General features: G+C 38.9%; 1 protein-coding gene across 1 annotated transcript in view; it reads left to right on the forward strand.

Moving 5' to 3' along the window:
- MYO5A (myosin VA) overlaps nt 1–17,037 on the forward strand; it is a gene marked incomplete at its 5' end in the record, with an annotated part of 144,462 nt that overhangs the window by 52,164 nt on the left and 75,261 nt on the right. The window contains 4 exons of the mRNA XM_080934342.1: nt 2,223–2,379; nt 11,492–11,635; nt 15,708–15,789; nt 16,523–16,630. Coding sequence (XP_080790468.1) covers nt 2,223–2,379; nt 11,492–11,635; nt 15,708–15,789; nt 16,523–16,630 — 491 coding nt within the window. The remainder of the gene's footprint in view (nt 1–2,222; nt 2,380–11,491; nt 11,636–15,707; nt 15,790–16,522; nt 16,631–17,037) is intronic.

A 17,037-nucleotide genomic window follows, 5' to 3' on the forward strand; every position in this document is an offset into this window, starting at 1 on the left:
TGACACCTAAATAGAATACTTTTAAACCATGGCCTTTCACTTTTTGTCTCCATAGCCTCATGGTTGTCATTGCATAAAGTACAATCAGCCAAACTCTAAAGTGTCCCCATAGTATTTTACAGTTACACTACTTAAAAATTCCAAGTTCATCTGGGACTCAAAGCAGCCTCTTAATTACAAGCTCCTATAAAATATAAAGCGAGCTATATACTTCCATAAAATAAACATCCCATTCTTACAGTTAAGAGTGGGGTATAGTAAGGAATGGTCAGAACAAATCAAGACAACCTCAGCAGGGAAAATGCGAAATTCAGCAGCCCCATGTTCAACATGACTCCAAAGGGTAACTCCGCCCTTCCAGCTCCAGCACCCTCAGTGAGCATAGCTCTCTCTTATGGTTACTTCATTCTATGCACGCATCTTCCTCAGTCAATGCCTTGTGGTTCTGAGATGTCTCCAGTATGTCTCTGTGTCTGATGTCACTCCAACATTCTGGACTTCGCACTGCAGCTTAGGCTTCATCTTTACACAGCAACAAAGACAGTAGTCATATCACTGCACCTTCACACATGAATGTGGTGACTTCTTCCTCTTTAAAAAAATTTATTCTCTCATATTACATCCTGACTGCAGCTTTCCCTCCCTCTTCTCCTCCTAGTTTCTCCCCCCACCTTCTCTACCCCACAGCCAGTCCTCCTCTGTTCTCCTTCAGCAGTAGGCAGGCTTCCCAGGGATATCAACCAAACATGGCATAACAAGATAGACTAAGACTAGGCACCTCTTCCCTATCAAGGCTGGAAAAGGCAACCAGTAGGAGGAAAGAATCCCCAAACAGGCAAAATAGTCAAGGCAGCCTCCACTCTTACTGTTAGGAGTTCCACAAGAACACCAGCGTATATAAGAGGCCTAGGTCAGACCCATACAGGCTCCCTCATTGTCCATTCGGTCTCTGTGAGCTCCTAGGAGCCAGGTTAGTTGATTTTATGGGTTTCCTTTTGATGTCTTCAAACCCTCTGGTTCCTATAATCCTTCCTCCCCCTCTTCTAAAGGATTCCCTAAGTTCTACCTAATGTTTGGCTGTGGGTCTCTGTATCTGTTCCCATCAGTTGCCAAGGGACGTCTCTCTAATGACAGTTATGCAAAGCTCTGCTCTATGAGTATAGCAAAGCATCGTTAAAAACCATTTCATTTACTTTTTTTCTGGTTATGTTTGGTTTTATCCTCAGTCTCTGAGCTATCCAGGCATGTTAGGGGTGGAGTCCCTCCCACAGCATGGGTCTCATGGTAGACCAGTCATTGGTTGGCCACTCTTACAATTTCTGTGCCATCTTTACCCCAGCACATCTTATAGGCAGGACACATTATAGGTTGAAGGTTTGGTATCTTAATTCCTCCACTGGAAGTCTTGCCTAGTTAAAGAAAATAGCTAGTTCAGACTCCCTATCCCCCACTACTAAGAGCTTTTCCTAGGGTCACCCTTAAAGGTTCCTGGAAGTTTCCACTACACTAGGTTTTTACCTCCCCCTGAAATGCTCCCCTTCCCTGTTCCAGTTGTTTCTCCCAGCACCCTCTCTTCTCCATCCTCCCCATCCTGATCCTGTTGTATGCCTTTAATCCCAGGACTCTGAAGGAAGAGCCTGGTGGGTCAGGAAAGCTAGGAATACATAGAGAGTCCCTGTCTCAAAAAAACAAAAAAGAAGGAGGGGGAGAAGGGAGGAGGAAGAAGAGGAGTGGGAAGATGAAGAAGAGGAATGGGAGGAGGAAGAGGAGGAGAAAGAGTTTCAGTTGTAGAATGACATTTTTTAAATAAAATTAGTACATCAAATAGTAGCTTATGGGAGATGCTGCTTAACAGACTATTAACAGATGGACAATTTGAAATATTTCAAAGGATTTTGTAAAATTTTAATTAAGCACATGTTTTCTTAAATTCTTTTGCTGTGGAGCCAAAGAATATTCCACTTTTCTTCTGTGGTAGCTGTCAACAATATTATAAAATACTGTGTTTTAGATGCATGCAGTCAATTCAGGATGCCAGTAATAGAGAGTCGTTCTTAGTAACATGGTTCTCTCTAAGTTAGTGTATGTCCTTCTTTTCTGTCCTGTTTATGTGTAGTCATCTTCTGCTTTTCTTCCACACTCTGCCTCGCCAGGGAGAAAGGAACAAGAGTGATCATGTCCAGAAGTAGACAAACTGGCAGTCACTTTGATTTGTTTTACAGGGATGAACGAAATCAGTCCATCATTGTAAGTGGAGAGTCAGGTGCAGGGAAGACGGTCTCGGCGAAGTATGCCATGCGGTACTTTGCGACTGTAAGTGGTTCTGCCAGTGAGGCCAATGTTGAGGAAAAGGTCCTGGCCTCCAACCCCATCATGGAGGTAAGACAACATTTTCGACCTTTTTTTTAGAGTCTCTAATTAAGAAACAGGGTGAATGCTTGATTGATCAATACCTGTCAGTAAGTCTAGGGTTTCCAGCCACTAAAGTTAAGGAAATATGTTTCTATCTTAGTAAGAGATCTAGGAAGGCTGACAATTCTGTAAGGTGGGTATTTCAAGTAAACTCTACTGTAGAAGAATCGGCTTCACACCATTATTCCTCGTTTTAACTTTGAGAGAGAATTCTGCCTGTGACACCAGGCAGCGCTTCTTCATACTGACTGTTCCTTGTCCAATGGTGAAGTTATCATTACCTCCCTGTCCCAGGTCCTCATTTATACCCCTTCCAAAACAGTGTTGCTCTCACTCAAGCATGAAGGAGTTCCATTGCTCTTATCCAAAGCATATTACCTGTGCTTAGTTCAACCTCTTTAGCTACAAATCTTAATTTTTCCAAAGTCCAAGATATGTACCTAAACCCTAATTACATGAGCACTTTTAAAGATTTGTTTATTTATTATATATACAGCACAATGCCTGCATGAATGCGTGCAGGCCAGCAGATCCCATTACAGATGGTTGTGAGCCACCATGTGTTTTCTGGGAATTGAACTCAGAACCTCTGGAAGAGAAGTCAGTGCTCTAACCACTGAGCCATCTCTTCAGCACCCCCACATGAGCAAAGTATAGTATGGTAAAAAATTTTTTTTTTAAATTATAAGTTCTTGAGAAAGAAAATACTATGAAATGATAGGGAACCTTCAAAAGTCAGATACATCTGGGTGTGATGGCTCATGCCTGTTATCCCAGCAATGTGGAGGCTTAAGGCAGGAGGATCACCACGAGCTTGAGGTAGTCCTGGGCAGCAAAGTAAGACCCTGCCTCAGAAAACCAAGCCAAACTTAAGCCAAATATGTATACAAAGTAGTAATGCCTGTGTCAAAGATGGGATTGGGTGTATGACAATCTGATGTCTGAAAGTTTCTAGGTGGAAGGGCATTGCTTGTTAATAATGGTATGTCAGGAAAGTTACAGTTTCATAAGAAAATGAGAAAAATAGATTCCATTAAATAGAAATCAGAGCATCCAGCAACAAACATTTCTTGTTAAAAATTTAAATGGGCATGATTTTATCCCTGTCTTTTTCCTCTGCCAAGTTTTCTTTATTACCCAAACACAGATGGAGCTAAAAATTGACCTGATGCACCTTGGTACAAGTGGCTTTTGCAGTAATCTGCCTAGAGGTAATTGTGCCTGGTTTGCAGTGCTGTGTGTAACAACTCTAAAACTATGCTGTGACATATGTCTCCATGGCTACCCTTTAGAGCAGCAGAACTTCCATTTCTGCATGACCTAGACAAGATACTCTGAGGAAGCAGAGAGGCTTCCAAAGCTAGTTTTGCTGCAGGAAGAATGAGAAAGGGGTTTCTGATATAGCATGGGCAGAAAGAAGCAGATGGCTGTGCCAAAGGAAAGTAGTGAAATCTAAAATTAAGATTTTGAAAGGATTTAGCTCTGTATATAGTAGTGGATGTTACTGATGTTAATATTGAAGTCAGACATTTTGTGGAGCCAATTTTTAATTTCAGTTCATAAACAGCAGAGTTAAATTTAGACTTTTATTCATTTTCTTCCCCATGACAACAGATTCCTAGTATCTGACAGAGCCCGAATGCATTCTAGTTCCTAATATTAGAATATCCTGAAATCTTGATTGCTGTGGCTTTAAGAAATCTCATGTCTTCTAGGCTAGATCATACAAAACTAGAATTTGACTTTGTCGTGGGAATAAGTCCCAATGGCCCTTCTAGAATATGTCAGGAGCTATTTTCTATTAAGGAAAAGTTCATTGTTTTGTTGTCTGCAGTACAAATTTGAGTTTTGTTAGTAGGAATGACATTAAAATTTAAAACAGGCACAGTTACTCGGTTAAGAGGAATTTACCTTGTTTGTTCAGATGAACAAAATGGATAAAGGTCCTCCTTCTGTACGACTGTTTATTTGCCTTTAGATCGAGATGGTTTTCATTGGGAGAGGAATGTTGGGAGATGTAGTTCAGTGGTAACAGGCTTGATTACAGGTCCCTGGGGCTGGAGAGAGCTCAGCACTTAGGGGCACTTGTTCTTGCCGGTGCTCATGCCTGTGACCACAGCACTGGGAAACTGAGGCAGGGACAGTTAGAGTGGTTGGTGCTCTTGCAGAGGGCCTGGGTTTGGGGCCCAGCACTGACACGGCAGTTCTCAAGCACCTGTAACTCCAGTTCCAAGGGATATAATACCGTCTTCTGTTCTCTGGTACCAGGCACATAGGTGTTGCACGTACACATAAAATAAACATAAATGAATTATTTTAAATTGAGAACTTTTCAGCAATTGCAAATAGGTTGCTTCAATTCAAAAGATTGAAATAAAATAAGAGAGGCAGAAGTAGGGGTGCACACCTGTAATGTCAGCATTTAGGCTGTGATTCTTGGCTATGTGATGTCCTCCTGGACTACATAAGGCCTTAAAAACAGACAGATAGACAGACAAACAATTTGGGGAGCTAATATCTATAATTTCAGCTCTCTGGAGCCTAAGACAAAAGCATCACCATGAGTTGGAGGTCAGCCAGGGCTACATAGCAGCATCCTGTCTCGTTAAAATTATGTGCACCAAACACAGAGGTACTCAATTTCATAAAAGAAACATTGTTCAATATAAAACCACAGATTGACTACAACACAGTGATGTTAGTGAGTGATTCCTACTCTCACAAATATACAAACAACCAACACACAAAAACTAAACAGAGAAACTCTTGAGTTAAACTGATGTTATAAATCAAATGGACCTAACAAATATCTATTGAAAATTCCACATGAATATTAAAGAATATATATTCTTCTCAACAGCTCATGGAATTTTCTCCAAAATCAATCACATATTAGGACAAAGCAAATCAAAACAAATATAGGAAAATTGAAATAACATTCTGCATTCTTTCTGATTTTAATGAAATAAAACCTGGATGTCAACAGCAATAAAAAACTATACAAAGTGTACAAACTCATGGAAACTAAGCCCCACACTTATGAATGATAATTGAGTCAAAGCAGAAATCAAGAAGAAAACTTTACAAATTCCTAGAACTGAATGAAGATGAAAACACAACATGCTAAAATCTGTGAAATATAATAAAGGGAAAGATTACATCACCTAGTGCCTGAATCAATAACACGAGAGATCTCAAATTCATAATTTAAGAACACACTTGAAGGCCTTGAAAAAACAATAACAAACAACTCCCAAGAAAGCAGATGAGAAGAGATAATCAAATCAGGGCTGAAATGAATGAAATAGAAATGAAAAAATAATAATAATACAAAAAAATCAACTAAATGATGAGTTCTTTCTTGAAAAATAATAAAAAGACTGAGAGGCCCTTATCCAAAATAAAAGAGAGTACAAACCCAAAATAATAAAATTAGAAATAAAAGAGAGCCATTACAACAAACATTAAAGAAATTCAGAGAATCATAAGGGCATTCTTAAAAATGTTATATTTTACAAAACTGGAAGACTTAAAAGAAATGAATGAATTTCTAGATATGTGTGGTCTACAAAAGCTAAGTCAAGACGAAATTAATAATTTAAATATACTCAAAACATCCAACGAGATAGAAACTAAACTTCACAAATAAAAAAATTTAAAACCTCACAAATAAAAGCTCAGACCCAGATGGATTCAGGACAGAATTCTGCCAGACCTTCAGAGAAGCAGTAACACCAATACTCTTCAAATTATTTAATATAACAGAGAGTGAGTGCAATTTCTACATTCTTTTTACTGTGATACCAAAATTAGCGAATGACTCAACAAAAAGTTAGTTATAGTCTAGAATCTCTGATGAACATGATTATAAAATTCTCAGTAAGATTCTTGCAAGCTGAATTCAAGAACACATCAGAGACATTATCTACCATGATCAAATTCACTTGATCCCAGAGAAGCAGGGATGTTTCTGCTTAATTACATCAATAACCCTTTCCTTCATTGGAGCAATTTCTTGCTGACTGAAATGAAAATAACACTGTAGTCTTACAGGTATGATATTTACAAGACAGAAGAAACAACTAGAGGATGTGGACAAAGATACCTCTTTCCAAATCAAGTCCTAGGCTTAGAATCATCTCTATTCTTTAAAATTTTAATTTTATGTATATGGTGTTTTGCCTGCGTGTGTGTATGTGTACCACATGGTTGCCTTGTGCCTACAGAAGGGAGAAGTCATCACATGCTCTGGGACTGGAGTTAAAAACAGTTGTCTGTTACCACGTGGGTGCTAGGAATCAAACTTGTTTCCTCTGGAAGAGCAACCAGTGTCCTTAACTGCTAAGCCATTTTTCCAGCCCCCAAAGTTTTAAAAATGTATTGGTTAGCATACAACACAGCAAGCCTCCTTATGGCATTTTCTTGCCTAATCAGCTTAGGTTGAGTCTCTGCTCCCCAACACATACCTGCTCTGCCACTTCTAGCTGCCATCCCCAGTGTTCCCCTTCTTACTTTCATAAGCTTACCCACCCCTCTGGCAACACAAATGTTTCTCAGAGAAATGAAACGGCCCACTCAGTTTCAAACTGACTTCTGTTGCTTCGTCAACCATTTGTTTTTTATGTTTAAATGTTTTACTGAATGACAGAATGGTCTGCATTATCCCTACCCTACCCTTTTCTCACAGTATGTAGTGTTTTAGCAAGTTGCCAGTGTAATATGAGTATTGGACAGTAGATAGAAGTTCAAGAGTAGAAATTGTGGACCACATTTCCTTAATTGCCCTAGTTAGATACACAAAGGAAATTACATAGGGCAGGGCCTGGTAAGCATCCATGCTCCTGCTTTTATTGCAGGTAACCTTCTGTCTACTTTTTGACAGACTGTATCTTTTCCACTCAAAATTCTGTATTTACTATTAATCTCATTTTAAAAATAAATCATCAAGAAAATATGTAGAATAGTAAGCTCTCTGTATGTCAAGAGGGTGAGCTAAGTCACAGTTGGTCAGAGGACAGAGAATAAATGACTGTGAAGTGCTCAGCCCTCGGAGGAATCTGTATTTACACTCCTCCCCAAGCGATCGGGAGCATCACAAAAGAGGGGGCAGAAAGACTGTAAGAGCCAGAGGATGAGGAGGAAAGTATAAAGCACTTTTGTCTGGACATCCGAGGGTTCTGTACTCATGAGCTGTCAGCAGACGTGAGTGCCTGAGCGAGACTAGCACAGGTTCAAACAAGTCAGAACCCCAGCAAGGATGACACCTGCCCCTGCTTGCAGAGCTCTTGGTAGTTGATGACTATTGAGGAATGATGACTCAGTTTCCTTCTGGGGTGTGGCTCCTGCTAGATTTCCTGTACTTCAGTGGGTGACATTGTAGCCATAAACACATGGGCATCACTGATTGGATTCAGTCTGCTCAAAAAGGACATTTTAGATTTTTTCTTTTTGCAGTGTGACTACTTTTTGAAAGTACAACCATACCCAATAATTATAGTCATTAAACAGTTCATAAAATTACAACCTGTTGAACATTTGAGAAAGTTATTCTAAAACACCCAATGGAAATCAATCCACTTTTATTAATACAATAAGTATGTTGCAACTCTCCAGCTGGTACCCATGATAATTCTTTCCAAAAAGCTAGAACCTTAGGAAATAAGTCTGAAGCAATATAAAAGAATTAAAAACTTTTCGATGTCTTCGTCACAACTTTCCTGGTGTTCTTTGTGATCAGTAGTTGATTATCTTGAGAGCATTGCAGTACTTCCATTAGTCTAGAATATAAAATGGCTAAAAAACATTAGGAAGTAGAGTGTCATATCCACACTCTCTGGAAATGGGAGCTTGTACGTTTAAAAAGCATTATTCTTACACCTTGGATGTGAAGCACTCATCAAAAGAGCCTTGTGACTAATCAACAGCCATTCTAGTTTGTTCTTCAAATATTGTAAGATTTGTTTTTTATTTTGCATGTATGGGTCTTTACCATGCATACTTGTATATGTACCATGTTCATGCATTACCTGTAGAGGCCAGAAAACAGCATCTGATCTCTCAGAACTAGAGTTATAGTTGGTTGTGAGCCACCATGTGGGTGCTGGAAATTGAATTCAGGTCCTCGGTAAGTAGCTAATGCCCTTAACCAGTGAGCTATCTCTGCAGCTCCAGGCACCCTGTTTTTAACACAAACATATAAAACCTATCTATGTTATGAGGCACTTTAGTCCACAATTTAGCAATTTTACAAATCACTCCAAGCTTTTCTCATGCCATGGAAGCCACCTCTCATGAGCCAGTGTGCCCCGACAACCAGAGTTGTCACTGCTTCCTGGATGACTTCAGCCTGCAGCAGAGGGATCCTGTACAGTACTATGGGAACCTGTTACACTACTGCTATTCTTTAAAGGTTTTAAACCACAGCAGAGATATGAAAATTGTATAGAATGTAAGTATCAAATACGACTTAGAATAAAAATGTACATGTTTTTTTTCTCTATGACAATGGAAGTGTCTCATCTTGGAAAGGGCTTCTGGGTATAATCACCCTCGTCCCTGAGCAGTTGGCAAGCAGACTTAAGGTGTCCGAGAATGAGAGTCCTGTGGGCCTGATGGTGAGGTCCCCACAATTGAGAAGATCCCAGAGCAATCAATGTGACACTTAGCAGCTCCAATCTGATCAAAGGCAGGGAAAGCATAATGGAATTAAAGCAGTGGTGGCAGCACCAGTGATCAATTCTAGTTTCAAACCCTTGTTCACACAATGGGCTCTTAAGACAGTTTCCACATTTGTCTCATAAAGAACAGTATATCAAAGAACTCCACTAACCGCAACATCTTCACCAGCTACTATTGCAGTAGGGTCTTTGGCCAATCATTTATCCAAGGCCCTTGTCACTGAATGAAAGGTTTATTTTATACCTTTGAGTTTGCTTATACAGCAAGGTCTTTGGGTATTAAAACACAACACAACACACACACACACACACACACACACACACGAGTTTATAATTTCTAAGTAATTGTCTGTCTAGTTAAATTATCCTAAGCTACATTAAATCATTGCATTATGCTAGAAAGATAGTTTTCATTCATTTTTATTCCTTTTCTAAAATGCTTTTAAAAGTGATAATCCAAATTCTTGTAGTATCTTCATAGCCAACACAAATTATGGTACCATATTATTTTAAAAATACTAGCTCATTTTCTATGATGAGAGAATCAAGTATGCTGACTCCCTAGCTAGGATCCTATTTTTTTATCCCTCAAACTTGTTCTCTCTCTTAACATTCTATACCATTTTCACAGCTCTGTTTGCCGTGGTTTGCATGTACTAACCTAACAGACTTTGCACAAGGAACAATCGTTAATCTTACATGGAATAAAGTTATTCAGTGTTTAATATATGCATTATGTGATGCTTACTCTTCTAACTACACTATTGTTTTTGTTTTGACTTAAAAGAGTTACAGAAGCACATCACTAAGTTAAAAAGTAGACATGTCATTAAAAGTGTAAGGTTATAAACAATATTTATAGAAAGTTACATTCTCAGTATTTGGTTGAAGATGTTTACAAGTTAGATGAAACCATTAAAATCAATGTTGGGCTGCAGATGTTACTCTTTGGAGGAGTGCCTGTAATCCTAGCACTCTACAGGTAGGGCAGGAGGATCAGGAATTCAAGGTTATCCTCAGCTACCTCAGAGCAAGTTCAGGATGAACCTGGACCACATGAGACCCTGTCTGTCTTTAAAGCAAGCAAACAAACAAACCCAAACAACAACAACAAAAAAAAAAAAACTAATTGGGTTCTAGAGGGGTGGCTCAATTGATAAAGTGCTTGCCCAGTAAGCATGCAAACCATACTTTAGGTTTTAAACACCTCCATTATAAACCTGGGTTTAACCAGGCAGTAGTGGCACAGGCCTATAATCCCAGCACTTGGGAGACAGAGGCAGGTGGATCCTGAGTTTAAGGCCAGCCTGGTCTCCATAATGAGTTCTAGGATAGGCATATACCTTGTCTTGGGGAAAAAATAAATAAAAACATAAAAAAAAAAGAAAAAAAAAAAAACAAAAACCCTGGGTTCAGTGGCCTGCCTAAAATCCTAGTGCTTGGGAGGTAGAGACACGTTCCAAGGGTCAGATGGTATGGAAATAAGCTGAATTGTCAGTAAGCTTTGGGTTAAGTGAGAAATCCTACCTCAGTAAGTACAGTGGAAAATGGTCAAGGAAGACAACTGACGGTAACCTCTGGCCTTTGTGCACGCGTGCACACACATGAGCAGTGCAACTCTCGGAATGTGCTCCTACACATATACACAGTCACGGTATATACAAGAAAGACATGTTTTATTTCTGGTTTCTGAATGTGGCATTTAAATTGAGTGCACAGAGCAGGTATGGTGACACATGCCTATACCTTCTGCATTTGGGAAGCAGAAGCAAGAGGATATAACTTAAGGCATCCTTAGCTATATAAGGAACTCATGGCTAGCCTGGGGTATGCGAGATGCTGCCTCAAAATGTAATCAGTCAGTAGAATGGATAATGCTAATATTGTTTATAAGCAGTATCTTTTGTCCTTTGTTGCTATAGGATAAAAAGATAGAGCTGTCTAGTTCCTAAAGCGACCTTTTATATCACACCAGCATTTCCAGGATTTTTTTTGTCTTACTGATTTTACTTACTTAAGGCAGTCTTCTCAGTTGTTGGTGGGTAAGGACAAGGCTTTGCTCTGGCAGCCACAGCACTATGTATCTCTCTCTGCTGACATGAATGTTTACATACCCAAGATGCTGTATGAAAATGCCACCACTGCTGTGTCTGTCCATCAGTCCTTCTGCTTCTGAAATGCGTTTCTGTGAGAACAACAAGGTGAAGGAAGATCATCGGTATCTACCTGTGCCGCTGGGGGCAAAGCAGACACTTGTGCTCCTACAGGAGCAGAATTGCTTCTCATCTTAAAAGAATCACTAAAAACGGAAGACTTAGATTCTGTTCCTTCTCTCTCTGAGTAAGCTTTGTAAATGCCATGTGTTGCCTTTCTAAGATCTTGGTTTTTCTCTCGCTTCTTAGTCAATCGGAAATGCCAAAACAACCAGGAATGATAATAGCAGCCGGTTTGGAAAATATATTGAGATTGGTTTTGACAAGAGATATCGAATCATCGGTGCCAATATGAGAACTTACCTTTTAGAGAAATCCAGAGTGGTGTTCCAGGTAAGCTGAATGTGTACATCCAGACACCCACATGTTTTAAGATTACTTTATAATTACTGTTATGTGTAGTTTTCTTGGCGAGATAGGAACAAACACCCAAAAGAGGGCACCAAGGACAGAAGAAAAACTATTCTATGGGAGTCCAGTTTGACCCACCAATGAATTTATTAGGCTTATTTACATAGACAGTTAGCCCCAAAGCAGCTCTATTACCATGAATTTCCATCTCTAATGACAACCTTATGGAAGCTGCATCATAGAGCCCCCTTTCAGTTAACTGTCCAGTTTTTGTTTTTTATTTTGTTTCCTACCACCTCCCAAGATCGTTTGTTCTGGGGCAGACAGAGTAGAAAGTAGTGGCTGCAATCTCAGCTGAAGCTTCCATGACCCAACTTCCCTCTTTTCTATTAGGTAGGTGATGGATCTCAGCTCCATCACCACTACTTTATACACAGCTACTTCTTCAGGGTTCTGCTCAGTTAGTTTCCATGGCCAACACAATCTCTTCTCCAAGATGATGGTCATTTTATGCCCAAGGAAAAAGCCATACTAAACAACTGTAGAGCCCTTTCTTCCTAGTATGGTATATTTAATTCCATAGTACTCTTGAGCATATCCTCACAGTATTACTATAAACCCCACTTGGATACAAACATGTAAACTGTAAAGTGCCATGGCAGAAGTAGGGGATCTCCGCTGGGCACTGATGTCAGTTTAATGTTTCATACCTTATTAACTTTTCACTTAGTGTACAAAATAATGGATTTCATCATGCTATCCGTGCACATACATGTAATTGTTCCTAGCTCAATACCGCTCCTCTACCCTCTGCTGTCCTTTTCTCTTGCTGGTCTGCTTTCATTCAGATACGTATTTGAATGCTTATCTATCAGTATCTTAAAGCTAGACTATGCATGAGAAAGAAAACATGTTATGTCTTCTCTACTCCATGACCTCTTGTCTCTATCATCTTCTACTTTACACGCCATTCCTCATCATAGTCTCTATATTACTTCATGTTGTGTGTGCATGTGGTTTTATATAGGTGCACATGTTATGCATTTATTCATGTTTAAATCTACATTTTGCATATAACAGAAACAATGCAGTATTTGTCTTTATGGTCTAGTATAGTGGTTTTGACTTTTTCTTACAAGATGCTTGTTTAAAAAGGTGTTATTTAGTCTTGTCTCTATATTTTCCAACTGATAAAGCATTTGTGTATGTCTTCACAGGGTTACAATTTGAACTCAGCTCAAGAAAAACAAAATAGACCTGTCCTCTTTCCTTCTTTTTTAATTCTTAGGATATGACATTATTTGGGTAGGATAATAATGTCAACAGGGAAATTATAAGGGAGGAGTTTCTTTGAGTTCTTAGTCTTATTAAGATAGCTTAAAAATTACTCAGAGGCTTTAGGATAATTTTATTAAAGTTTGAAAGTAAAGCAGCAATTGAGAAAAGCTCAAAATCCCAGCAGACACTAGGAAGAGGGAAGATAGAGAAAAGTCGGGCCTTTTAAACTAGGCATAGAGGTCAGACAGTGGAAGGAAAAGTGTACTTAGGAGTGTTGAGCCCCAGAGTTCTGATACACCCAATTCTAGGCTCTTGTACCCTAGAGCAAAGGATCGCAAAGGGACATGGTTGAAAATAGAAACAGACAGCTCATTAGAAAGGAAAAACATCCAAGAAATGGAAGTGGGCTAATGAGCCGAGGAAAGAATCAACAGGCACTGAGCCATGTGGCCCTGATCTTATAGAATATTTACATAATATCAGTCCCAAGTTGGAATAGACAGGGCTTTTTGTGAATGTGCTCTTTAGTAGAAACCCAGTAAGGAAGCTCCCAGAGCTCTTCTGCAGACTGGCCTTCCACCTGTTAACCCTGATGTTTCAGCCCAACTCTGTTATGCCACAGAGCTGAAAGAAAGTCTTTGTAACCTGTAGTTGAATATTTGTGTGGGATTTTGTTGACACTTATATTGTTGCTCCTTTCTAATGGAAATGTCACACATTTATAGCACTGGCTGGTGTATTGTACAGTAGGGTCATAAAAATGTCAGTATGTGGTTCCTGATGACCCCTTGCATACCTTATACTGAGACCCAGAGTTTCAGTGACCCATGGGCTGGATGCCACATCATTAAAATTTAAATACTCCATATGGGTTTAATCTTTTATGGCCTAAGTCTGTTGTGGCTTTGAAGTTGTTTAGCACATACAAGAGTCATGGGTTTTGGTTCCCAGACACCCTGGCTTTGACTTTGGGATTATACCTGATTATTTAATCTTTAATAAATTACAATATTTGATATGTATAAACTTATAGAATTTGATATTGATAGTAAGACAAAAACTACCCTCCACTATTACTCTAGTATTACAAACGGCAGTATTATTCTCATGTAGGATTTTTTTAGTTGTCTATTAATGAGAAGAAAGAATGAGTGAAACAGAAGTGGATGAAGTCCACATAGAAATGTGTAGGAATGTGGGATGGATGACATGACTCAGAGGTTAAGAGAGTTCAAATCCCAGTACATACATAATGGCTACCAATTGTCTGTAACTCTAGTTCCACAGGATTCATCACCCTCTCCTGGCTACTATATATCTATACTGCACACATGTGTATAGACATACATACAGGTAAAACCTCTATATACATAAAGTAAAAATTAATCTTCAAAAAACAGAAATTTGTAGGATTGTGAGCAAAGGTAACAAGGTGAGAAGTTGACCTCGGTCAGTGTGTTGACTGGTGGCTAGGACTGCCTAATAAAGAGTGGTAAGGCTCCACCCTTACCTTTAGGTGTGGTAGTAAGTCTTGCAGCTCCCCGGTCTCCAAGAGTGTAGAACATTGAGAATGTTTGTTATAGCAAATGAATTACAGTCAAAGTAGGTAGGCCGAGGATTAGCCGACCTGTACAAAGATGACCATAGTGTTTCTGCAGACCCACCTGCTTTTCCAGTTTCTCTGTGCTGAGCTGCCCGATCTCTTGCCTAATTGTACTTGTGATCATAGGTCTGTTTGTTCAGTGTCCTTTCAGTAGTCATTGATGCCTATAGGTTTTAAGATTTCCCTTCACTTTATTAACACTAATCTTTATCAACATGAATATCCTTCAAAATCTAAAAATATGTTCATTAGATTTTAGTATTCAGCTTCCTATGGACAGTAAATTTCTATGTGTGTCTGTAGAAAAAGACTAAAGAAATACTAAAAATTGACCATAGATTATAAATTATTATTATTTTTTATCAAATTATTGTTGATAGGAAAATATATACAACATGTTACATACAAAGTTTATGATATATAAGTATATAGAGACAGCAAGTTTATGGATTTATTATAGTCACAAGACGTCATTATTAAAACTAGCAAAGAAGAGATTATTCTCTTTTAGATAGTGTATAGGACTACTATGAATCTAGAAGTTATTAATAGAAAATCATGGTGAGCCCTCCAAAAAAATTATTTTAGTTTTCCCAGAGTCACTGGTGTCTAATGGTTGTGGTCATCAATGAAACTGTTCGCTAATCAGAAAGCATTGGTATGCAGGCACAGTGGCACAGGCCTCCCAGGAGGCTGGATGGGGAGACTCACAGTTCAAGGGCTGTTTGATCGACAGCAATTCAGAGCGAGACATTTAAATAAGACTATCTCAAAATAAAAGGTCACAGCTGGACTTGAGACAGTGCAGTGGTAGGGAACACTTGTCTGGGATGCCCGAGGTTGCGGGTTTAGACTGTAACACTAAAAACACCTTAAAATCCTTGCTAGCTTGTATTTACACTGACTGTGACTAGTATATCTGTATTACTTATTTGTTATTTTTCGAGAGATAAAGTTACTACTGTTTTGCGCAGCCTGCCTCACAGTCCCAAGTCTTAAGCCATTCTCCTGTCTTGCATATATACTGTAAATCATAGGGGTTAATTATTTGAATCAGTTTTATAAAATGTGAGGATGTACTGGGATAGTTAAGTATTAAAATTTTATGTTATCTTAGGCTTTCCTGGGTTTTATATTAAAATGCCACAATTGGAAACTCTTCTTATTTCAAAGGCAGAAGAGGAGAGAAACTACCATATCTTCTATCAGCTCTGTGCTTCAGCAAAGCTGCCCGAGTTTAAGATGCTGCGGTTAGGTATGGGTATGACACTAGATTTCTTATATTGGTGGTTTTTAAGTTTTCAGTTCTCAAGCTTGTCAAAAAATTCTTCTTCCTATTAAAATATTTATGAAGAAAATGATTCTCGGAAGTGTGCATCTGGCTTTAGAGCCCCCATGGGTAGGGGTGGCCTTGTCAAAGTTGGTTAAGGTAGGTAAGGAATAGATAGGTTCAGGTTCTAGCCTCTCTGCTGTTTTTGTTTATTTTGGGGTTTGTTTTGTTTTGTTCATTTTGAGACAGGATTTCTTTGTGTAGCCTTGGTTGTCCTTGGCTTTGTAGACCAGGCTGGTCTGGGACTCACAGCTATCCAGCTGCTTCTGTGTCCCAAGGGCTGGGGACAAAGGTATGTGCTGCTACTGCCTGGCTCACCCTCTGCTTTTATATGTTTGAAAACTTTTCTGATGAAAGAGGAAAATTGTCCCAGTAGTTTGTTTTAACTAAATCTAAAGAAAAGCATTATTTATTTCACCAATATAATATAAATTTTTCACTAATATAAAATTTTGAATTTTATGTTAGAATGTGAATATAAACTATGCAGACTCTAAACCGTGTGTGTGTGTGTGTGTGTGTGTGTATGATATATGTATTATATATGTGTGTATGGATAATCAGTGTGCTGTCACTGCCTCTAATTCAGCATGTTTGTAGGGTTGAAGTCCAGTCTTTTTCTCTTAGACTAAAAACCTTTACTTTCCCTTCGCAATAGGAAATGCAGATAGTTTTCATTACACGAAGCAAGGAGGCAGCCCTATGATAGAAGGAGTGGATGACTCAAAGGAGATGGCGCACACCAGGCAGGCCTGCACTCTGCTGGGTAATGAACACTCATTTGGATCAAGGAGTCTTTGTTTGGAACATTGGTTTGTCTCTGTGTTAACTGGTAAACGATGCTAGGACATTTCACGTATGGAACACATTCAGAGAAATGGTTCTAGGATTAGATAGTAGCAATAGTGGCCCAACCTTGTACATTTACCAAAAATTATTGAATTGTACTTTAAAACCATATTTCAGCAAATAGATAAAATTAACTTTCAGCTTCAGTGTCTAAAAAAATCTAGGGTTTCAAACTAATTCAAATAGGTTTTTGTATAAACATATTCTGTGGGTCTTGGTTATCTGGTTGTTTGGCTTTGTTTGTTCGTAATGTTTGGAAATAAGCTTTAACCATGTAGCCCAGCCTGGTATAGGATTTGCAATCCCTCTGCCTCCATCTCTGTG

The sequence above is a fragment of the Micromys minutus genome, assembly GCF_963924665.1.
Source record: "Micromys minutus genome assembly, chromosome: 21".
In the NCBI taxonomy this organism is placed as follows: Eukaryota; Metazoa; Chordata; class Mammalia; order Rodentia; family Muridae; genus Micromys; species Micromys minutus.